Raw genomic sequence first — 24,538 nt, 5'->3', positions numbered from 1 at the left:
TTAAGTGTATTTTTGTATATTATGTTACATGTATTTTGAGAATATGTTTTTCTTTATATTTTTTTGGTGACGAGGACTCACTCTACTGAGTCGAAATTTAATATCATTGTCAAACTCCGGGATGTGGACCGTCCGCAAGTCCACATACCTGGTAATTCCGGGCTATAATGGCCAGCAATCAAACCTCAACCATTCAATATTAAGAAAGGGCGTAGCCGGGGTTGACCTTTGGCGCCCAGATGGCTAAACCATTAGAACAAACCCGTGCGGGCTTTTTTCTTTATATTTTAGCTGATATAGTTTTGTGATTTTTTTTTTTAAAAGTACCAAGAAACTAGAGAGATTTAGTAATTTACCTAAAATATAAAAATAATAGGACTTTATACCTCAATAAGAAAAAGTTAATAAAAATACATCATAATTTTTGCTCTCTTAAAATTATACTCTCAGTGTCTTAATATTTATGATTTTACTCTGACAAATAACATGTGCTCACTCTCTCTTATTTTCTCTCTCCCCGATAAATTGCACATGGTATATCTCTCTTTTGTGCAGACAACATTTTCTTTCTTCCTTTTTTATTAATCTTTTATTTTTTTAAAAATCACCTGTTGACATTTTTTTTATTCTTTTCTAAACTATCGTTGGAATTTATTTGTTCTTCTTTGATTTATCTATTAATATTTTTTTATTTGTTCAAATATCTTTTGTTTTCTAAATTAATTCTAAATAATTTTTTTTATTAAAATATCAAATTTCTATTAATTTTAAATTATGTGCTACTATTCAAAAATTAAAATAAAATTCTTTTATGATTCTTTTTCTTGTAAGAGGGGAAACTGGGCAACGCCCGATAGTGAGACGACGCCGTTTTAGTGTTGTTGATATTATTCATCGAGCAAATAGTCATTGTAGTCCCTCAACTTATATATTGACTAAATTAGATCATAAATATTATCATATATAAACTTGTCATACATATTATCACATTATCGTAATATTATCATTACGTTATCATGTCATTATCAGTATCTTATGTAACATATTATTATATGATAATGTGATGATAATGCTGGATAATATTAGACAAAATCACCGTATTATCTTATCATATGATTATATCACCTTATCATATGATTATCACAGTTTCACCTTAACATGTAATTATCATTGTATCATATTGCATGCTATCTTATTATCATGCCACTATCATTATCGTAGGCAGATTATTATCATCTCGTTATCATAATCTTTTTGTAAATTTTTTTCCATGCCATATTATCATTTTATTATCGATAAGAACATTATCATACAATTTTCTTCACATTATCATCCCGTTATCATAATCTTTATGTAATTTTTTTTCCATATAGGTATCATATTATTTAGCATACTGTTATCATAATTTTATTATTTAATTATCATCAGGTTATCACTAGTATCATGAATCTTTTTGTTAAAATATTTTCACATACATTATCATCCAATTATCATAACCTCATTATACTTCATATCATCTAGTTATCATACTGCAGTGTTATGATAACGATATAATAATATAGTGATACTTACATGATAATCAGACACTGCATAACATTATCATTCTGTTATCATAGTGATACTAACATGACAAATCAGAAACTGCATAACATTATCATTCTGTTATCATAGTGATACTAACATGACAAATTAAAAATTGCATAACATTATCATTCTGTTATCATGAAATCCTTCTATAAATTTTTTTTATGTATGTTATCATAATCTTATCATACTTTATTGTCATATAGTTATCATAACATTATCACACTAGAGTGTTATGATAACGACATGATAACACAGCGATACTGACATGATAATCAAAAATTGTTTTATCATAATATTATCATAGATATTATCATGTCGTTGTCATAACATTATCATTTAGGTACAATAATATATTATTATTTCGGTATTATATGATTATACTATGATAACGAGATGATTATAACTCTGTGCAAATTCAGCTAATATACGCATTTACACTAATATAAAAAATGAACAAAGAAGAGATAAAAAATAAACAAATGATCAAACAAATAGTTTTACAGGGTAGCATAAAGTATTAGCATGTGTTTGTTCAATAATCTCAATAATAAGCATTAGATTAAAGAACCTTCTCTGGTTCTTATTTTCCTCCATTTTCAATCATATAAAATGCGTAGCTAGCATTAAATCAAAAATTCAGTAAAATCTTAAAGAAACATATTCATGTACAGTGTAGACAGTAGCAATATTAATTAGCATTTAGCCATCTTAGCCCACTATAATGAAATTCACAGAACAAAGTACATAGTTATACCCAAAATGTATGCACATATTTACCCTTTGATTTGCAATGTTTACACATAAATCATTATTCTCAGGCAAAATAAAAAACTAGGAAAACTTTCACTTGTTTAATATTAAGAATTTCTCATCAAACCCTGAAAAAGAAAATGTTCTGCTAGGTAAATCACAAATGCAGCCGCATCTTCACTGCACTGCTTGTCACTTGAGGAATAAGTTTAAAATTACAATTGGTATCATGAAATTATTACTATTTTCTAAATAATACTTATGAAATTAACTATGACATCTCCATATATGAATTAACCAATTCAATTCACTCTAAACAATATGAAATCAAAAAGAAACCCTAAAAATCGATTAAAAAATTGTTTCTTGATCGTTGTTGACACCGACTAGGAAAACTATCTCTGCAACCGTCAAAGCACAAGTTTGGCAAATAAAAACCAAAAGCGACGCTGTTAGTGTAAGCTCAACTACAAAAAGCAATAATGAGTAGCGGTAACGGTAAAAAAAGGGCACAAATTGGGTTTCTCCGGCAAAGGACTGGAGAAGCAAGCAGCAAATGTGGAGTCTGCTTATGTGGATCTAAAACGGGTCACAAAGTCGAGCGGGTAAGGGTTGTAGAACGGATGATGGCGATGGTGTTCTGTGAAATAACCATGAGAAGATGGGAAAAAGGAGAAATAGGAAGAAGAGTAAAAAATAAAGACAAAATAATTATAGAGTATTATAAGACAAAATTCAGAGTAAATAATTAAATTATAATCTCATTAGAGTAAAAATATAAAAATGAAAAAACGGAGAGTAATTCTTCTAACTTTTTAGAGGTGAGGTATATTTTACAGATATGTTGAAATTTGAAGTAGTTTTCCTAAATTTCTCAAGAAACTATAGGTCAATTGGCAAACGTTAGGTAGCAATCTGCTAGATCACGAGTTTGATTTCTCCTACAAACGCTTCACCTCTCTAGCTAATTATCAATTTTTTTTAAAAAAATATTATAATGTTATTTTAACTGGAACAGAAAATTAAAGGAGATGAAAACTGATTAAAATGAACTAATCTTTTATCTGTTCTTGCATGATTGATATAGACTACACAAATGCAAGTTATATTAATTATGTAATGGGTATTAACGAGTAGTTAACATACAACTCTACTATATAAACTTCAAGGAAGCAATTTAGAATTAAACAATGAAAAATATCTTTAATAGTAACAATTTAAAAAAAAATACCGGTTGCTTATTGTTAAAAGGGTCATTGCAAGCAACTAAATAACTAATCTATGAATTGGAATTTTAAACTAACTCATAACAAAGGAAAATACGATTCAAACGAGAAATGTACGGATCTTTCAAAATTTTATTGTTACAAACAATATTATGAAAAATTAATTAATTAATTACTTTTTTTGATAATTAATTAATTTTAAAAAGCAACTAATTAATTAATTATATATTCAAACATTAATTTAGCGAATTGAATTCTAATCCGGCTGTGATTTCTTTTTCTTTTTTTCGAAATTGAAAGAGATTGAAAATTGAATATATGTATATATAAAAGTATAAAATTACTCAATATTCAATCTCTTTCATTTTTCATTTTCAATTTTCAATATTTCCCTAACGATTCTTAATTTCTGTTAGTATGAATTTTTTTGTTAAATTTCCCTTCAAATTAACAGTCAACTTTTACACCATTGTTTCGGAAGCTTTTTCTTAGCCGTACCATAAGTAACCAATCAAACAAATATCGTTTTTTGTTTGTTTGGCAATTAGATTATTATACGTGGGGTTCGAGCAATGTTGTCCGGGAAAGCAATTATGCGTCTTCTAAGCAAAAAAGGTAAATCAAGATCGAAATCACGAGTTCATTCCGCAAATTTGTCGGTCGGATCGTCAGGAAATGCAGTAGAGAAAGATCCGACCGGAAGATTTATACGATACAGCGAAATGTTGGGTCGAGGAGGATCGAAAATCGTGTACAGGGGTTTCGATAAAGTTGATCGTATTGAAGTTGCTTGGTGTCAGATTATTATCAATCCTGAAAAATTCGACATGCTTTTGTCGGAAGTTAATTTACTCAAGTCCTTAGATCATGACAGGGTCGTCAGGTTTTTTCACTATTGGATTAATAAAAAGAAGACGACTCTGAACATGATTACCGAATTATTTCCTGCAGGATCTTTAAAGGATTACTGTATGAAGAATCGCGAGTTTCTTAGCACCCAATTAATCAAGAATTGGGCCAGGCAGATTCTGACAGGATTAACCTATTTGCATAGCAATCGTATAGTTCATCGTGATTTGAAGTGCGATAATCTTTTGGTTACCGAAGAGGGACATCTGAAAATTGGAGATTTCGGAATAGCAGTCGTTATGAATCAGAGTCAGAATTTGCTTCCGAGCATTGTGACGGGCACTCCTGAGTTTATTGCTCCTGAGATTTATCAGGAAGGTGGCGAATTTAATGAGCTTGTCGATATTTATGCTTTCGGGTTGTGCATACTCGAGATGGTTACTGGGGAATATCCGTATAGCGAATGCAAGGACATGGGAGAGATACGTAACAAAGTTTGTTTAGGTTTAAAACCCGATTCTCTTGAGAAAGTGAAAGATCAACAAGTTCAGGAATTTATCGAGAAGTGTATTGTTCCGGCTTCCGAGAGATTGTCAGCAATTGAGCTCCTGAAAGACCCGTTTCTAGAAACTAAGAATTTTTCAAAGAAAGTTAATTCTGAGTCTATTTCTGTTTACTTTTCAAGTGATGATGTAGATTTTTCTTTAATTTCTGAGATGCTTGATGCCTTGAAAATGGACGGCTATGATCGAAATTGTAAATATTACAATCGATATTACAGTCAGGTTTGGCAAGACAGATCAAAGATGACAGCAGTCTTTTGAAAATGTTTCAGATTTTGATGATCTGTAAATTTTTGATTCTGATGTTTCAAATTTTGAGTTCTTTGCTTAACTAGGAACTATCTTTGTAAGACCCTGGTTCTTTTATTCTTTCAATTTAGTACAAATTCAAACTATTATAAGTAAAATATAAAAGAACACATCAACTCTTACACATAATTTGGACGCAATTTCAGGATTTAAAAAAAAAAGAACACGTTGCGTTTGATTCACATGTCGTTTAATGTCGACTGAGAAAAAAATTTCGGATTCTGCAGCTTGTTTTAATGATGTAATTGTTCATCATTATTTTCAATGACAAAACTACTATTTTTTAAAAATTGAAAACAATACTTTCCTAACCTAATTTTCTTTTTTGAAATGTGGGAACACCATACTTATCTATTTTATGTAATGATTACTATTATATATTTATATATATCATTATGTGCTTAATAACAGCCATTATTAAAATATAATTTTATATTTTATTATTTACATTTACTTTTTAATTAAGGTTACAATTGTCATAATATTTTTGTTATTAAATAAATAATTTAAATATTCTTAATTAATTATTATAACTTATTAAAATATATCTTATTTTTATCCGGATAAAAGTCATCCGAATAACTTTACTAATCGATAATGTTTTTACTTTTTCTTGTTGTTTTGATTTCTACATATTATATTCTATTATTTTGACTTTGGCATTCTCCTTTCTTAAAGTCAAAATCTTGAATAGTGGAGTTTTGTCATTTTCTGTGAGATTTTAATATCTTTTTATTCACAAAAAATAATTAACAGAATTTTTTGATAATAAAATAAATTTAAAATAATTCAAACAAACTAAAAATAATAATTATAAACTTAGAGTAGTTTTATATAATCAAAATCACTATCTTATTTTTAAAAATGGCTAAGTTATACTCGTTTTAAATTATAAAAAGTTAAATGTTGTGATTTTTTTACTATAAAGGCTTATCTATATTTTTTATTTAAATAAACATTTTTTTTCTAATAGAGTAAATGTTCAAGTTCTTTTCTTTCTCGTTTTTGATGTAGCGAGTTTAAGTGAGACGGCAACAAAGACTTTAGTATTCCTGAATTTTTATCACGAGAAATTCTTAGGTAGACTCAGTCCATCACGTCATCCGTAAACTATCTCATCATATTATGACACGTCATTAAAATAATGGCACTATCGTAATATTATAATTCAAAAGAAATAAATAATAAATATTATTACGATCGTGCCATTATTTTAATGACGTGTCATAATATGATAGGCTAGTTTACGAATGACGTGGTAGACTGAGTGTACCTAAAAACCTCTCTTTTTATCACATAAGCTTATGAATATATTTTGCTTATTTATTACATGTAAAGCCATATAAAGAATCAATAAGATAATAGCTCAAATGATTAAACGATGGACAATAAACTGTGAATGTCGAGCGTTCAGTTCCTCCTACAAACGCCTGCCTCTAGTAGGCGATTCAACCACCAGCTAGGACTGCTTCTCGAAAGTTTCTGGTCGACGAAGGGGAGGTGGCCCCCACCCTAGTTATACGTTTAACGAATAGAATAGTAAATTGTACTATATAAATTGTAATATATTTTTGACAAAATGAATTTGTCTCTACATAACTTTAATGTTTTTAAAATATATAGTAGGATTTTTAAATTTTGCCAATTTCCACTAGTTTTTAAATTTTTGTTCAATATATTCACGACTCATTTGAAACTAACTTGACGCGAGGTTGTATATGCCGCATATGATAAATTTTATACATGTAGACAAACAATATTATGCTACATCGTTCAAAAAGAGTCATTAACACATTTGACAAAGATCGAAAAAATGGACTAAACTGCCAAAATTTTAAGATGATGTATATTTGGTAAAAATATTAAAGTTATGGGGATAGATTCATTTTGCCTATATTTTTAATGTGTGTTTTCAGAGAGATTTTTAGGTAGACCTAGTCTACCACGTCATCTATGAACTAGCGTATCGTATGACACGTTATTAAAATAATAATATTATTGTTAGTTAGTTTATTACTTTTTTTACACATTTGATTAGTAATATTATGATAGTGCCACTATTTTAATGACGCGTCATAATATAAATATGATATGCCGAGTCTATTTAAAAATTTCTCGTATTTTCAATGCTAAATGTATTTGAACACAAATCTCAAGATTGATTCAGAACAAATCTCTTCGAACTACTTAAAAAAACATTAACATTTCTTTCTATTGGACACCATTTATAGAAATATTCTATTTTAGAGAAAATACTCATGCTATATAACAGCAAAATATGTTTATATATACAAAGTCCAGATTTCCTTAATTTTAGTTCTTATCAACTGAATTCTTTTATTAGCTTTAAACTCTCAATTTTTTATAGATAAAAACTACCTTGTTCCAGTTGTACATTGACTATCATTACAACTTTGCATGAGCATACATATGCTTAATTTGATAAAAATTGAATGATTTCGAACATAAAAATTTAAATTGAAGTCACAATCAGAATTCAACAAAATTATTCGATATCGAAAAAAAATGTCAATTGCATGCAATGAATTGCCAGGGCTTGTGAAGAATGGAAGCTTTGTTAATGTAGATTCTTGCAGTATAATATGCATACCGAATTTTGGCAGGGTAATAATGAACAACCAAAGTATTTTTTTTGGTGGAAGTCCTATGGATTCACTTTTTGGAGTATTCATGGCTCAAGCTATTTTAGCCTTCGTTGTGTCTCGACTGGTTTACTTTCTTCTTAGACCTCTCAGACAACCCAGAATTGTGTGTAATATCTTGGTAAGTTTACTTTTTCTTTTTCGTACTTCTCGATTTAATTATAATCATCGGAAAATGATGTTTTTAGAAGTTTAGACATGTTATCTTTTTATATTGGTCGCCTTTCTTACCACTTCCTGGCGGTACTTATATATGATTAGATTATCAAAAAAGAAAATCAATTTTTTAATTATTATCACTTTTTGCAAGTTTTTAATTTTTATGTTTAAATATAAAATCATATATATTTCTCTTTAGAGTTCTCATAAGAAAATTAAGTTTTTTATTTATGCAATTAAGAATTTCAGGTATCTTTTCTATTTATATATACAATCAAGTATGACCTGAAATATGGTAAGCCAAAAGGTGGTTAGAGATATTTTTAGGTTAATATACTGAGTGGTATATATTTACGTTTTTCTTTGATACTTTATTCAGTCGTCCTATCAAATAGAAAAATCACAAATAGTTTTTCTAAAATTTTCTATGCATGAAAATTATTTGGCTAAAATACGTTTACTGTTCTTGAACTATTGTCCTTTTTTTCAACCGCTTCTAATTTTTTTTTTATGAATAACCGTTTCTAAATCTTAATTTGTAATTTTGTACTTCAACTCAACTGTCCATAAACTTTCATTTAGTAATTTTATTATTCATGTTTTTACTACTACATTATTTCTGTCAATTCTTGACGTGACGTGCCAGTTAGAGTTATATATGAACGCCTAAAATTATAATTCTTACCATGCGGCGCCATGCGACAATTATAGGCGTTCATATCGGACTTCAGTTGGAACACCATGCCATTAAAATGGACGAAAACAGCGCATTGTTAGGTCGAATTGGGTAATTTTAACTGAATAAAATTTGCTCATATTATTTTTAGGCTGGTGTAATAATGGGGCCTTCAGTTTTAGGTCGAAGTAAAACATTCACGGACTTATTTTTCCCAAAGAATCAGCTGTTAGTCTTCAACACATTAGCTCCACTCGGCGCAGCGTTTTATACGTTCATCGTCGCCATTAAAATGGACACAAGCGTTATTCTAAGAACCGCAAAAACCGCCTGGGTCATCGGATTATGTAGCTACATTGTCCCGTTTGCGGTCATTCAGCTCTTCTGTTTACTGATCGACGGCGAACACGACGAGGCCGGACCTATTATGGACTTGTCATCTTTCTTTCTTGCATTGTCGTTTTCAACTACTTATTTTCCCATAATCGCTCATATTATGGAAGAGTATGACCTAATGACCACCGAGTTAGGGCGAGTCGTGATGACGTCAGCTTTACTTAATGAGTTTTTCACTCATACTATTGCAACTGCCGCTAATATTGTAGATAATAAAAATTTTGTTAGCTCATTTCAGTCAAGTTTAATAACAATTGGACCGATTATCGTGGTTTTTATCGCGGTTGGACCGGCGATTCAACTGATTATCAAAAGAACGCCGGAAGGGAAACCCGTGCATGAATTTTATACTAATGCTTTAATGATAGGAGGGTTAATCATGGGATTTGTGAGTGATTATGTATTCGGTTATGTTCTACCCGGTCCTTTATTGCTCGGTCTGATTATACCGGACGGTCCGCCTTTAGGTTCGACCATAGTTGAGAAATATGAGTTGATAACAATGGAGATTTTGTTACCTTTCTTTTTTATTAAAATTGGTCTTGAAACGGACGTTACTTCCGTTAAGAATTTGGAATATTTTCTCTTCACGTTGTTATTCACGGTGATATGTTTTGTGGCTAAGACTGTCGGAACTATGGTGGCGGCTTCATATCTTAATATAAGAGTTGAAAACTCGTTTCTTATTGGTATCATTATGAACTTCAGAGGGGTTTTTGAGCTTTCACTTTATGAATATTTGGTTGCGAACAAGGTCAGTTTAATTATCATCATTTTCTATTTTCTATTTTAACGTGTTTTAAATTTATTTAATATATAACTAACTAGTAACTGAGAAATTCGATCGACTAGTATTGACGTGAACATCGAATTTTTAGATTTCAGCGCTTCACATTAACACCAACCGATCAAACTTTTAATTGATAACTTCAAAGCACCATTTGAATCAAAGATTTTTGAAATACACGGATATTAATACATTTATGGATTTCAAATTCATGAATTTGTTTTAGGTTAATTCAGTAGATTAAATATTTAATCATTGAATTGGTCAATAGTTTATAATGATAAATTTTGAAATAATTATATATTAGAACTATTCATATTTCATCTATGATCATGATGTATTTAGGCTTTCCTACTTGGTGATGAATAATTTTAAATGATGGTAAATTTTCAAAATCTCTAAATTCACATAATTATTTATATATCTTTCAAAATCATGGATTTTACAAAAAGATTTAAAATCTATAAATTGAATTATCTAAAATTCTTTAATCAAACGGTGCCTAAAGTGATAATATAATTACTTTTGAAGATTAATATTGTGTTTATTGCGCTCTATATAATATTTACGATCCTTAATATTTTTTTTTTCATGCAGGCAATGGATCAAGGAACATTTACTATATTAGTGATATTCAGCATTTTGTTCAACGGTGTCTTCTGTCCATTTATAAACATAATCTATGACCCTCAAGTTAGGCTCATAAACCCTAACCCTAACACAACATACTTGCGAACACTTCAATCAACACCTTTAGGTTCAGAATTACATGTCCTTATAAGCATCTATAATGAAGACAATGTTCATGGTTTTATCAACTTACTCAAAGCTTTTAACCCTAATTCCGTCACCCCTATCTCCGCCGACGTCATCCACGCCATTGAACTCGTCGGTCAAAATACACCCTCATTACACCCTTATAGTATTTATGGAAAAAGATTCAAAAATAATACCTCACAGAAAATATTTCTTGCATTTATGAACTATGCGAAAAACTCGAATGGTCTTGTTTCGATACACCCGTTTAGTATGATTGCTCCGTACAAAACAATGGATAATATCATTTGTAATCTTGCTGAAGACCGAAAAGTTCCTCTTATTGTTATTCCTTTCGACAAAAAATATAAAAATTTATTGTCGGGTTTTAATTCTCGGCTTCAAGGGAATGCGCCTTGCACCGTTGGAATTTTAGTACAAAAAGGGTTGAAAGCTCGAGCCAACTCATCGTTTAACGAGTTTTCTTGCAGCCTTTTATTGTTGTTTATTGGCGGCGAAGATGATCGTGAAGCATTAGCTTTAGCGCTGAGGATGTCGAAAAATCCGGATGTTACCGTTACTTTATTAAGAGTAATCAGTCCGAAACAAAGCGGGAATAATATGGAGATTCTTGAAAAAAACCTAGATGATTTATCGATAAATGAATTCTTGGAGAGGAATCGTAAGAATTCTTGGGTTACTTACAATGAAATTGTAGCAAATAGTAGTTCAGAATTTTTAGATGTTCTTCGATCATTTGAGGATAATTATGATTTAGTAATGGTGGGAAAAAATCCAACAAAAACACAATTTCAGATAGAAATGGTGCAATGGATGGAAAATCAAGAATTAGGTGTTATAGGTGATTTGTTTGCCTCTTGGAAGGATTCTTATTACAGTAGGAATATGTCAATTTTGATTATACAACATTGTAGAAAGCCTAATCAATTTGTAATTAGTATGTACACTAGTGTAGATTGTAATACTGGTCCATTAAAAAGTATTGTATAAATTTTCTTTTGATGAATTATCTTCTCTTATTTGTAGAAGTTTGGCAATCAGATGGTTTATTAATACTAGCGTATAACATTACCAACGGGGGTTGGTACAAGTGGCAAACGGCTTGTTATCATTTAAGTAAGATCTCAGGTTCGAGTCTTGTGAATGCAGAAAATTCTCACTGGTAGACTCACCCACAATGCCAAATGCGCGACGCGGATCGGATCTGGGATTAGTCAGGGCGAATCACTGGAAACCAGACGGGCAACCAAAAAAATTCTAGTGTGTAACATTGTAAGTTATAACAACTGTAATTCAAAATACGTACCAATAGTTTCCTAAATATCACCCTCTCGAAAGTTGAGCAAGCAGACGACGATCAACTTGTCGCGAAGTATCTTGATGTCATAGTTCAACCTTTCAAACTGCTGCTGAATCCATGGACATGCAAGAGACAACCTTGCGAAGTGTGCGCTGGAGACTTTGCAAGAGCATCCGCGATATGATTCATTGAGCTAATGTATCAAGGCTGCTGCTACATCAAGTTCTGTGCTGCACCAAGGCTGCTGCTACGATCATTAATGTTCACCTACAATGTTTGTTCAGCAGATCAAACACACACATTGGTCTAGGCATGCATTTAGAGCTATTGTGTGTGCATAATGTGCTAGAAATAGTTATTGCTTTCTTCTTATAAATAGAGCTTAAAAGCTCATTGTTAGTTTTACTTTTGTAATTCTAAAAAATCACATGATCAATATAGTTTCGGTTCTCTCAAATTCTGATATATCATGCATGTATATAGCTCATACAATGCAAAGTTTTGTTGTTGATTTGTGATCATCAATTGAGCTTTGGGGTATGCAATCGGTTAAACCGAACTAGATTTTTTTTTAAAACCGAACCGAATAATTTTTTAAACTGAACTTGTCGGTTCGGTCAGTTTTTCGGTTTGGTTTACATGGAAAGCTGACTGAATTTATTTATGCTCCAAACCAAACCGACCAACCGAAATTCCTTTACAATTTCAAACCGAACCAAACATCACAAAGAATAAACACATATTTTAAATCTAAAATAGATTGTTATATGAATACAAAAATTGAATTTGTAGACAAGGAATGTGAAGTAGATTGCATCATTGAATAATTTCCAAAACTACTCTTATGTGAAACTAAAACTTTTATTTCACAATTGGAGACCCTAAATTAATTATATACAATTTTAAATTGTTTATTATTTATCCAATTTTTTAAAATTATTACTTTAAGGCTTAAAAAAACATTTAACATTAAATAATTAAAAACAATTGCAAGAGAAATGAGCACTACACATCAATTGACATCTTTAAAACAGTAACCTCAATTTCCCGATAATCAAGAAAAAGAAATTAACTCCATAGAGTACAAATCAGTTCGTTTTCATGTCATATATCCTTGCTTTAAGTCAAGGGACATTAAATTTTTAAACTGCAACTATGAACTCACCGAAGTGATTACTGCTAAGCTTTTGGTTAAAAGCATTAGTATTAAAAATGAAAATTATTTTAAATTCCAGAACTGACTGGTTTTGTTTCAAAGGCACAAAAAACTAATACATTGTCTAGAAGAGAAGAAAAGAAGTAAAGGACAAACATTCATCATACAGTGCTTACCTTTTATGGACAACAATGCCGCTAGAATATCATCCTCTTGTAATAATCCACATCAATGGCATTAAAGGTTAACACTGACCCTTTTATACAATAAACTCCATGTCTGTCATTGCAAGAATCACATTTTTTACATGAGTTGAAATATAGCATTATGAATTGGCAGATGACTTGTGGAGCAAAAACTCGTAGTCTGATTACTTTTACATTAGTCTCTTCGTGGTTGTTTCATCTAATACTCAAATCTACGATTTTATGAAGCATTATCTTCTTCCAAAAATATCCTATTTATCCAAACATATATTAAATATAAAAGTACCAAGCTAGATCCCCACAGAATGCAGCAACTCCAAGTTTGTAATATACCATTTATAAAATATAAGACAATAGAACTTGTGCAACTACATAAACTAAAAAATATCTTCTTCAAATATTTAAATGTTGTGGACATACAAGTGGAAATATGAGAATTTGTAGGGAAAATAAATGGTTGCATAATGGTTCTACAATGACCAGTGTGGTTGAATCCATGGAATCAAACATATGCATGTGCCCCTATTCTTCTACTAAGATCCATGAGTTCTATAATGCCCTTTATCTCACCAAGGGATGACGTAAAGCAAATATAAATAGTCAGATATATCACCAAGACTAATGCATGGAAATAAAAAACAAACCTTGTTCAAGTACAATTCAGTTGCCCATGTAGAAATCATTGTTATTTGGCACTTATCATCCTTCGTTAAGTTATTAAGCTTCTGCAACAAGAAAGTTCTCGATGCATCCTCCACTTAAGCAAACCAGCCAAAAAAATTTATTAGTGACGGAATTTGAATGCGTCACTAATTTCTGTCACAATTCCGTCACAAAAAATAGTATAAAAATTTAAATGACATCATTTTATCCGTCACAAATTCCGTCACAAAATTATTTTTCTGTCACTAATCCGTCACAATTCCGTCACTATTTGTGAAGGATTATTTCCGTCACAAACAGTAGGTTTTTTAGTAATTTAACAATATAATTCAATCAATTTTCATATAAATAATTGTAATTTAAACAAAAAAATGACATTGAAATATTACGATCGACAAACAAACAAAACTCATAAAAATAAAATGAAGTTTATGATAATTCGAAAGACCATTGCAGTAGTCTTATTAATAGGATTACTGCTAGGATCACTCACTGGCCGGGCAGAAAATTAAGTGTCGTTGGTCATAATGCAGTCCTTATGAGCATGCACATTTACTGGTGTACTATTTTTATGCCGTCCAAGTCCGTAATCAAAGGGGTAGAAAGCATCTGCATGAAGTTTCTTTGGTTTGGTTCTGATTTCGGGGTTAGAAATTAAAAGTGGCTTAGTGTGCAGGGAAAATGATTATCAGAGAAGTTGCAGGTCTAGGAATCAAGTCTATTATGATGTTAAATATTGTTGTAGTTCCAGATCCTATTAATGATCAGACTCTTACGGGGTGAATTAAGAACAATTTTTCTCTGAATGATAATATTGATGATATAATCAAGTGGAAAGCTTGTAAAAGTGGCACTACTAAAAAACAGTCAATTAGCGATGAATTTCAACAACGGATTTAAATCCGTCGCTAAATCCTAAAAAATGGCGAGATTCATCTTGCCAACTTTAGCGATGGAAATTCCACCGCTAAAAATGACGAAATGAATCCCACCAATTTATTTTTCACTTTTAGCGACAGATTTTCGTCGTTAAATAGCGACAAATTACAAAATCTGTCGCTAAAAATATTATTTTTATTAAAAAAATTACAATTAAAATAATATTTATTAATTAAAATAATATCAATTATAAAATTATTTATTAAAAAAATTATTATTTAGTAAAAAAATTATTATATTAGAATGCGGGAGTGAAATATAAAAGTAATAATTTATTGTTTTTATTTAAAATAATTATTAAAAAAATAATTTATTAAATATTTATTTAAAAATAATTAGTATGAAAAAAATAATTATTTTATAATACGTGAGAAAATTACGAGAGTAACCTTTTGTTACTTATTTAAATATAATATATATAGATATATAATGAGAATCTGAGTTGGTTAAAATTGAATCACGCGCGGGGGAACCACTGTTAAAGAGGATTGGGTGAGAGAAAATTGCAGGTGAATGACACTGTGTGGTGTATAACGGGTGGGTGTGTGACGGTGAGTGACCGATTAAATAATATTCCATTTTACGATTTTAATTAAAAAATTAATTAATTTATTTAAAAAAAAATAGTAACGGATTTTAATCCGTCGCTAAGTCCGTCGCTAATTTTTTTTCGTCACTGTAAAATTTAACGGCAGCGACGAAAAAATTTGTCACTAAATGGCTGTTTATTAGTAGTGTGGTGAATTTTCCATGAGCAGCTTGTGGAAGAACTTGCAGCCTGGTAGAAGTAGAGATGTTTCCGTAATGTTAATACTAATAGCATTGAGCATTTATTTTTCAATTGTTGTATTTCTAAGAGGGTCTGGATTATGGTCCTTAAAGAGATCGGAATATTAAATTATGATTTGAGATGGAGAAGAGGAAGTTAATTAGCGGATTCTCTAAGATGGATGTTAACAAGGAAAGTGTAATAATCGTATACTTGAGTGGCCTCTGGAGTTTAAATCCGAAAATTGCAAATGTAATGAATAAATTAAATCAATATAAGAATTTGAAGAAAACAAATGCCACTTACATTGCATCAATTTGTCTCAATTGACACCAATTAGGGCTATAATATTCCTAGAATATTCAAAAAAATGGTGAATTTTAGCAAAATTATACAATATCTTGTGATGGATCACTCTTACTATTAGAAGTTTTGTACATATCAATCACAAATGAAGTCGACACTTTACAATGTTGCATAACTAAAACCGACGTATTCAGAATATAAGTCCTATCGTTCCATGAAGCAAACATATCCCCGATCGTTCCTAATTCCGGATATTCAATCCATTCAACCATTTCTTTCTCAAATTGTGTTTTTGTCGGATTTTTTCCGACCATGATCAAATCATTATCGCCCTCCATAGACCGAAGAACGTCCACCATTTCTAAGCTATTATTCGCAACAACTTCTCTGTACTTCATCGAAGGATTATTACTATTTCTCCCCATAAATTCCTTGATCATCAAGTCATCTAGATTCTTCTCAAGAATGCTTGTGTTCTTATCATTATTTGCTTGATTAACACGTAATAAACTAACGGTTGCACTATGATTCCTCGATATTCTAATGGCTAACGATAATGCTTCACGATCATCAGCACCACCGATAAACAACACGCCGATTCTGTTAAAAACTTGATCGTCCAAAAAGTTTTTACGAGGATTTAATCCCTTTTGGAGCAAAATCCCAATGGTACAAGGCGCGGTGGCTTGCAATCGACAACAAAAACTCGACAACAAACTGTCTCGATGAAACGGAACGACAATAAACGGAACTTGTCTATCTTCAGCAAGATTGCAAATAATATTATCCATTGATTTGTACGGAGCAACCATTCTAAACGGATTAATCGCCACAAGACCGTTAGAATGTTTTGAAAAATTATAAAAAGCTCGAAAAATTTGCTGTGACGTACTGTTTCTAACTTTATTACTATAAATATTGTACGGATCTAACGACGGAGTATTCCGACCGACAAGTTCGATTGCATGGATGACGTCAACACGTAGCGGGCTGTAAGAATTAGGGTTAAAGGCTTTGAATAAGTTGATGATTCCATGAACATTTTGGTCATTGTAAATGCATGTAAGAACATGTAACTCTGCATTTTGAGGCATTGATTGAAGTGTTCTCAAGTATTTTATTTTAGGGTTAGGGTTTGTAAGTCTGGCTTGAGGTTTATAGAAAATGCTTATAAATGGAGTAAAGAAAGAGATGAAGAAAACACTGAATAGTACTAATACAGTATAGCATTCTTGGTCCACTGCCTGCACAATAAAAATAAAGATTATTAGGTGTTAATAAAAAATTAAATCTTTAGAAGCTAAAATAGTTTTGTCTAAATTCAAATTGGTTACTAAACTTTAATTTATTTATTTTAAATAGTTTCGCTTTAATTTTGAAACTACCCTCTCAATCTAAATTCGATTTTTCTTATCCAAAAAAATAAATTAATGTTAAACTGAAACTAAATGAGAGTTCAATGAACATGTATTTGATTATTGAAGTAGCCAAAAAAAAATAGTTAAACTATCATCTTATTTCATTTTGGTGATGAACTTTTAATTTGTTTTAATTATTTTGATAACCTCATTTTAATTTTATTTTAACGAGAAATTTTTAGTTTAAAAATGCAAACATCACAACTGAATTTTACCTGAAAATTTGTCATGTGTGCTATAAATTAGCAAAAACCGACAAAAATTGATTGTCACGGCAAAAATAAGTAAAAACTCATTGTCACTTGTGCATTTTTAACATGAAAACCTCTCGTTGAAGTGAAACTAAAGTTTAATAACCAAAATAAAACAGATTAAAATTTGTTTAGCAACTCCGGAAATCATGTTACCCTTCGGTGAACTATCGAGTTTAATGACTTTTAAAAATTTATTAATAAATAGCATAAGATCTCACCTTGCTATTAAGCAAAGTCTGATAAACATTAAGATCAAAAACTCCTCTAAAGTTCAAAATAATCCCAATTAGAAAAGCATTTTCAATTCTTATGTCGAGATAAACCGAAGCCACCATAGCTCCAATAATCTTAGCAAAATAAGCTAGGCCAAGAAATAGCACAGTGATCAAAACAATTCTAAGATTCTGAAGTGAAGAAATATCTGTTTGAAACCCAACTTGAAGAAAAAAAAATGGCAAAAATACTTCCATAATCACCATTTCATATTTCTCTACCAAAATCGACCCTAAAGGCGGTCCATCGGGTATAATTGTACCCATCAAAAACGCCCCCGGGAGAAAAATTCCCCAAGCATAATCACTCGCAAGTGTCATAAACATTGCCCCGAGCATTACCGCGGTAACGTAACCCTCTCGAACGTGTTTTCCTTCGGGCGTTCCTTTGATAATCCATCTAATTGCGGGCTTTAGAACGTAAAATAAAAACAAAACCGGAACAATCACGATACCACACATGTATAACGAACCGATATAGCTCTTATTATACAAAATAATCGCCACAACGGTAGTTAAATGACTGAAAATCTCGACGAGCATAGCCGAGGTCATAACGAGTCGGCCTAATTCGGTGGTGACGAGGTCTAGCTCTTCCATAATGTGAGCAACAATAGGGAAATAAGTGGTTGAAAATGCACTAGATAAAAAAAGACTACCTAATTGAATAAGTGGACCGGCTTCATTTTGTGACTTGAACATGTTCTTGAAAAATAGAATTGCTATAAAAGGAACAATAAAACTGGTTAAACCGACGGCCCAAGCATGTTTTGCTGTTCTTAAAACTATAGTTGTGTCCATTTTTACTGCAATAATGAAGGTGTAACCTGCTGCCCCCATTGTAGCAACTGTGTTCAATAATATAAGCTCTTCTTTTGGGAAAATTGTGTTCTTGAATGTCTTGTTTCTACATAAGAATGAAGGCCCCAACACTATTCCAGCCTATAATCAAATGTAAAAAGGTTAATAAAAAAAATTAATTTCATAAAATAAATAATAGTGTTATTCGAACGGTAAATAATAAAAGGCGAAACGTGTTTATCTATCCATAGTTATACCTCGTTTGCCAAATATACCACAATTCTAAAAAAAATTCAGTTTCGTCCATCATCTTTTCGAGGTATTTCAAATACACTAGAGCTGACATGATACAATATTATTTGTCCATTTGTATAAAACTTATCTTACTTGGCATAAGTAGACTTATGGACAAATTATAGATAAATCTGTTTTCGAGTTTGAGTTAAAACTAATCAAGTAGTCTGTCGAGTCGAGCTCGACTTGTGAATAATCGACTCTGTAATGGCTCGCGAGCCTTATTGATTTTTTCTAATTTTACAGTTTTATACTTTATATTTTACAATAAGTATACTTTCTTATTAGTTTATCATTAAAAATTAGTTTTAATAATTTCTTTAACTAAGCTCGGTTAAGCTCGAATTCGACTCGAACACATTAAAACTCAACAAATTTACCAAGCTCGAGCTAGAGTTTGAGTAGTGTGAGCCCGATTCAAGCTCAAACTCAATTAATTAGAGTCGAGCTCGAGTTTGAGCATGCAAATACTCGACACGCCTCGAATCAATTACACCCCAGCAACAGAGATAAGATTAAAATCATTGCATGAATATACCTAAAGATGCACTAATCTGTTAATTGTATGTCAAGAAAGGATAATTTTCAGTAAATCAAGTTTTTTAGACTTTCAACAACATTTAATCACCCACCCTAGAAAAATTAAGGGTAGACAATTATTTTAGGAATTAATAACAAACAGAATTGAAAATAATTAAGGTAAAAAAAAAACAAATCTTACCAAGATGTAACACACAACTTTAGGTTGTCGGAATGGTCGAAGAACAAAATAAATAATTCTGGCGGTAGAAAATGTCAAGATTATTTGAGCCAAAAACACTGAAAATATAGAATCTACTAGCTTTCCACCCAAAAAAATGCCTCTTGAATTCAAAACCGTAGCAAACGGAGAGCAAATCGTACCCGAAGTTTCTGTGAAGTTGCCAAGAATCTTGGAACTCATTGACATTTCTTAAATTGTCTTAAATTCAGATTTAATTTTCTTGATTAGTACTAATCAATTTGTTCAAGATTTATATCGTCAAACACATATAATTCTAGGTGACAGATAAAAATAAAAATATTTGCTAGAATTATATGTGCAGATGATATTAATTGAATGTATACCTGGTACAAGCTAGCAGATTTATATATGTAAATTAGTTATAAGCTAATAACACGCATGATATTTGAATAAAATTACAATTGATAAGAACTAAATTAAGAAAATACAAACTTATTTAGTTGTAACGGTAAGTTTTGACTTGAATTAGAAAACGTCTAAAATTGGAATTGTTCGTACATATTGTTGAGTTGTTTTAAATAATTAGATCATTGGTCAAATATTACTATATTAGTATTAATTAAGTAAAGAAAACTTGTTTAAAAATTATGTGCACTGAATTAACAGGTTATACTATTTCAATAAAATTCTTACTACTTCTAAACCCATGATTTCACCGTGTATACTGAATACTCATACAACGCTACGGTTGTGTCACGTTATTCGTATAACAAATCAAATGAGACGTTTGCATGATTAATATATTTAATGATAAAAATAAACAGCAATTAAATAGTCTCTTGTCGTAAAAGCTTATTGGCTTTATTGTAAAAATAATATGGCACAACTGTTTTATAGAATAAATATTTGTGTATACTACTAAGTTTATAGACATTTGGGTATATGATCTGCTTTAATAATTACACAAAATATACTTTTTTGTGGTCTCATTCTCCCTTTTTTTTCACTCATATTATAGTTGGTCTAATCCAATTAAAAATATCTCTTGATCACCGGTGAATTTATTGATGTTGCAACTACGAAATATGAAAAGTGCCGAACATTGAGGACTATATGGGGAGGAGTTAGGAACATGAATAGATAGAAGTAAAAACCACTTAAATGGAGGATTCAATTGTATTTCATTCTTTGTTCTTTTCTTTTTAGTGGAAGCAAGGGTGTGGGAAGGGGGCGAGGCCAGACCGAGCCTATAGAAAAGTCGGCCCTTCTCACATTGTATATCGCCTTTTGTTATTGTCTTTTTAGTGGGAAGAAAGAGTGAGGAAGGGGGCGAGACCAAGCCGAGCCAATAGGAAAGTAAGCCCTTCTCACATTGTATTTCGTCCTTTGTTGTTTTCTTTTTAGTGGGAAGCAAGAGAGCAAGAAGGGGGCAAGACTAAGCCGAGTCAATAGGACAGTCAACCTTTCTCACACGTCAAGTTGAATAAGTGCAGCCTCAACCAGAAAGATCAACTTGCGGTTTTGCTTTTAGATCTTGCCCATTTTTTTGTTTATATTTCAACCTTTAAAAAATATCAATTTTGACCCAATTTTGATAAGCTCGCCTTAAATTACCAATGTAATGGTTGGTTGTATGATAAGATCAATTGGATAATTTGAGAGTTTTTGTCAATTGATGGAACTGATTTTTCTTTTTCAATAACAAAAGAACTAGGGGGAATGATCAGGGAAAAGAAAAAAAATCAACAGTTTTAAGTTCTACGGATTGTAATCCACACGTACGAGTCAATACATATAACTATTCAATCTATAATCTTGAAACATTTCAAAAATCACCTTTTCGGTATCCAAAAATGAGATCGGATTCCATTATTTACCAGAATGTTAAAGATATGTACATTTGCTTTTCTTTTTCTACATATCTATGGTATATATTGAAAAGTTCACAAGTCTACTCAGATGTTAAATGTAGGCTACAAAAACTATACAAAACAGTGATGCCTAAACCCAGGCATTATAGAATAAACCTTGTGTATTCACCACCATTAACTCTTTAAATCATACTCGTCTGGCTCCATTTCTTTGACACTTCACCACCAAACGACATGCTTCACATTGTTCTCGGGTTGTCCTAGTTCAACCTGCTGAACTTGACAATTCTTGAACCATTGATTTCAAATTTCAGTCGAGAATTGCATTATATTTCTTGATTGGATGTGGCTGTAATGAATGTAGACCTGCTCCTTTTAAAAGTCTCCTTTTAGTGAATCGAATTCAAGTTGTTGCTCATGAAAATCCTCAAATGGAGAAGATTCACTAGAAGAATCGCTTTCAAATGGTTCGAATGGGGAAATTTCGCTTGGAGATGATGGAAGGGACTCCCTTTGTTGCGACGATGAACCTAAAATACAAGATAAATTACATTATTTAACTATTCCTCAATCTGTGCAGTAATATAAGAATAGACTATCTGATGATCAAAGGGTTGATTACAATCATGACTTTAATGTGTTTTGCAGTTACAACAGGAACTTTAAAACTTGGTAACATAAGACATGATCTATATCATCTATTGATTTTCTGCATTCAGAACACCGAATTCAAAAATCAAACGGTGATGTGGCTCCCTGAACAGTGTATATTCTGGTGTCCACACCAACTTCTTTTTATCAGGAAAAGCTCGGTGTTCCGAATTGCCAAAAAAAAAGATAGGTTGTGTCTTGCATTACCAAAATCTAAAGTTTGTGTTGTAGTTGCATAACAAATTTGCATTTAATCATAATTACGATACATCTTGAAATGCATTATGAGTAAAAATGGCACTACAAAGGTCAAATTCTAGAAGGGAGACTGACAAACCTTTCTGTCCTCTAGAGCGTAGTTTCTTTGTGTGTCGCCTGATAAGTTTTTTGGCTTTTGTTATAGTGAGCTGCCGCGCAAAAGGAGAAGACTCTACATCACTTTCACTCCACTAACCATGGAAATCATTATCTGCTTCACCTCTCATAGTCCGCAGTACAAATGCCTTGGCCTTACGACGTTGCGTATTGAAGAGTCCTCGTACGGATGTTACAAATCCATCACCTGCTCCATCACTTGGGCGCTTGAGCCAGTTTGGATACTGATCAGATTTCCATGCCTTTCCTCCATCGTTATCGCTAAAATTAAGGTCAATATCAGGGACGCCGGATCCAATGGATTCCCGTTGACTATGAGCTTTGTCTTTGAATTTCTTACCCTGAAAATCAATAGAGCACATTAAGGTAATCTCAAAAAAGTTCTTATTTGAGATTACCTTAGAAAAAAATATAAGAACTTAGCTACATAGAAAAAAAATTGCATACCAAATGATCAATTCATAGGCACTAATTCCCACCTGACTGATCTTAATATTGTTGAACTCCATAACCTTTCGAGGCCGAGATCTCTTCTCTTCATTTGGTTTCCCAATTTTTTTATCTTCATGGGATGATCGACCAGACTTTGCAGGCTTGGACTCTTTTGACTTAATTTTACAGGAGTCTTTTAATTGTTCATTTGCATCGAACGGGTCACTTTTTGAAGAAGAAATGCTAGATGCATGATCCTGCAAGACAAGTTCAGTGGCAACAGATTCTGCAAGAGACTCTTCCCACGTTCTGTCAAAAGAAGATGTTCTTCTTAACTCCGGGCCAGAACCAGCAACTACTTTAGATGTGATATCAGAATCTTTTCTTGAATGGCCATATGAGGAAGAAGCTTCCTGAATTGATGGACCCTTCTTTACACGTCTTGCACTAGAAGTTGTTGAAACTTTCCAAGCTTCCTGATCCCATAGGGTAAATCACCATAACTAACAATCTTGATTGAAAAACCTAGTATTTTCGCTAATTCGCATTTAGAATTAATAATAAGTTGTAAAGAAAGGACTTCCTGATAGGTGTAGAATTACACCTATTTTACTTGTCTATTTTGAGTTATTAATGCCATGTTAATGTCCATTGAAGGTGTTTTATTACTCATTTTCATGTCGAAGTGTTTCAGGTACATATTGGCAAGAATCAAGCGAATCAGAGCGTATTTGGAGAAATCAAAGTCGAAGGGAGCAGAAATCTACAAGACAGGCTTTGTTTCGGACGAAACAAGGGTGTTTCGTCTGAAACTGCCTGTGTTTCGAGTTTTTGGCGCCGTTGCCGGGAATAAGGTTGCGTTTAATTGATTGAAAGTGTTTTGAAATTGGGTCGAGTTAGCGTTATTTTCTGTTTTTTATTTTATTGTTTATTAATTGTCTTTCGTGGTTTACACTAGTTTTTTTTATTTTTGTTTGTGTAGGAACTTGATCTTTGTGTATGCACAATACGCGACGAGCAAATCTACCACTAGAACCGTTTCAAGATAACCTCGGTAACTACGAAAGAGGTGTAAGAAGAAGAGTCCGTATTCCCGAAGTTATGAATAACGAGGGAAACAATTATGATGAAGAGGAGAGGTTCAATCCTCAAATGGATGGAGGGGAACAACAATATCCACCCGCTCCTCCATTAGGGAATGTGAACCGACCAAGGCAACAAGACCGCCCAAGGGATGATTGACCCCAAGTGCACGCACAAGTGCAAAACCAACAAAGACAAACTTTGGGCGAGTTTTTCTTGCCAGATGTGGATAATGCCACTTTTGGATGCTTCGCAATGCCGGTTCAAGCGGCAACTTTTGAG

General features: G+C 31.8%; 3 protein-coding genes and 1 pseudogene across 3 annotated transcripts; 2 read left to right on the top strand and 2 right to left on the bottom strand.

Annotated features, from left to right (window-relative positions):
* Positions 1 to 4,135: 4,135 nt before the first annotated feature.
* On the top strand, positions 4,136 to 5,236 carry LOC126662126 (serine/threonine-protein kinase WNK8-like). The gene has a single exon (XM_050356012.1). It carries the CDS (start codon positions 4,136 to 4,138, stop codon positions 5,234 to 5,236), a length of 1,101 nt encoding a protein of 366 aa, XP_050211969.1.
* A 2,526-nt stretch (positions 5,237 to 7,762) lies between these two features.
* Positions 7,763 to 11,748, top strand: LOC126662125 (cation/H(+) antiporter 15-like). Its single transcript, XM_050356011.2, has 3 exons — positions 7,763 to 8,068; positions 8,934 to 9,932; positions 10,563 to 11,748. Exons 1-3 carry the CDS (start codon positions 7,811 to 7,813, stop codon positions 11,730 to 11,732), a joined length of 2,427 nt encoding a protein of 808 aa, XP_050211968.2. The 5' UTR covers positions 7,763 to 7,810; the 3' UTR covers positions 11,733 to 11,748.
* Positions 11,749 to 16,019: 4,271 nt separating this feature from the next.
* Positions 16,020 to 20,245, bottom strand: LOC126659998 (cation/H(+) antiporter 15-like). Its single transcript, XM_050353327.2, has 3 exons — positions 19,842 to 20,245; positions 17,972 to 18,967; positions 16,020 to 17,325 (listed from the first exon to the last, which is right to left on the bottom strand). Exons 1-3 carry the CDS (start codon positions 20,067 to 20,069, stop codon positions 16,165 to 16,167), a joined length of 2,385 nt encoding a protein of 794 aa, XP_050209284.1. The 5' UTR covers positions 20,070 to 20,245; the 3' UTR covers positions 16,020 to 16,164.
* A 1,845-nt stretch (positions 20,246 to 22,090) lies between these two features.
* LOC126662124 (protein SABRE-like) lies at positions 22,091 to 23,873 on the bottom strand (annotated as a pseudogene).
* Between the last annotated feature and the right edge of the window lie 665 nt (positions 23,874 to 24,538).

This window comes from Mercurialis annua, linkage group LG8 (assembly GCF_937616625.2).
Source record: "Mercurialis annua linkage group LG8, ddMerAnnu1.2, whole genome shotgun sequence".
Taxonomy (NCBI): Eukaryota; Viridiplantae; Streptophyta; class Magnoliopsida; order Malpighiales; family Euphorbiaceae; genus Mercurialis; species Mercurialis annua.
This window is presented reverse-complemented; position numbering and strand designations above follow the sequence as displayed.

Coding starts and splice junctions, on each gene's coding strand:
- LOC126662126 (XM_050356012.1), top strand. CDS start 4,136: ATGTTGTCCGGGAAAGCAATTATGCGTCTTCTAAGCAAAAAAGGTAAA.
- LOC126662125 (XM_050356011.2), top strand. CDS start 7,811: ATGTCAATTGCATGCAATGAATTGCCAGGGCTTGTGAAGAATGGAAGC. Junction 8,069..8,933: donor GAATTGTGTGTAATATCTTG/GTAAGTTTACTT, acceptor TATTATTTTTAG/GCTGGTGTAATAATGGGGCC. Junction 9,933..10,562: donor AATATTTGGTTGCGAACAAG/GTCAGTTTAATT, acceptor TTTTTCATGCAG/GCAATGGATCAAGGAACATT.
- LOC126659998 (XM_050353327.2), bottom strand. CDS start 20,069: ATGTCAATGAGTTCCAAGATTCTTGGCAACTTCACAGAAACTTCGGGT. Junction 18,968..19,841: donor AAGTTGTGTGTTACATCTTG/GTAAGATTTGTT, acceptor ATTTGATTATAG/GCTGGAATAGTGTTGGGGCC. Junction 17,326..17,971: donor AGACTTTGCTTAATAGCAAG/GTGAGATCTTAT, acceptor TTTATTGTGCAG/GCAGTGGACCAAGAATGCTA.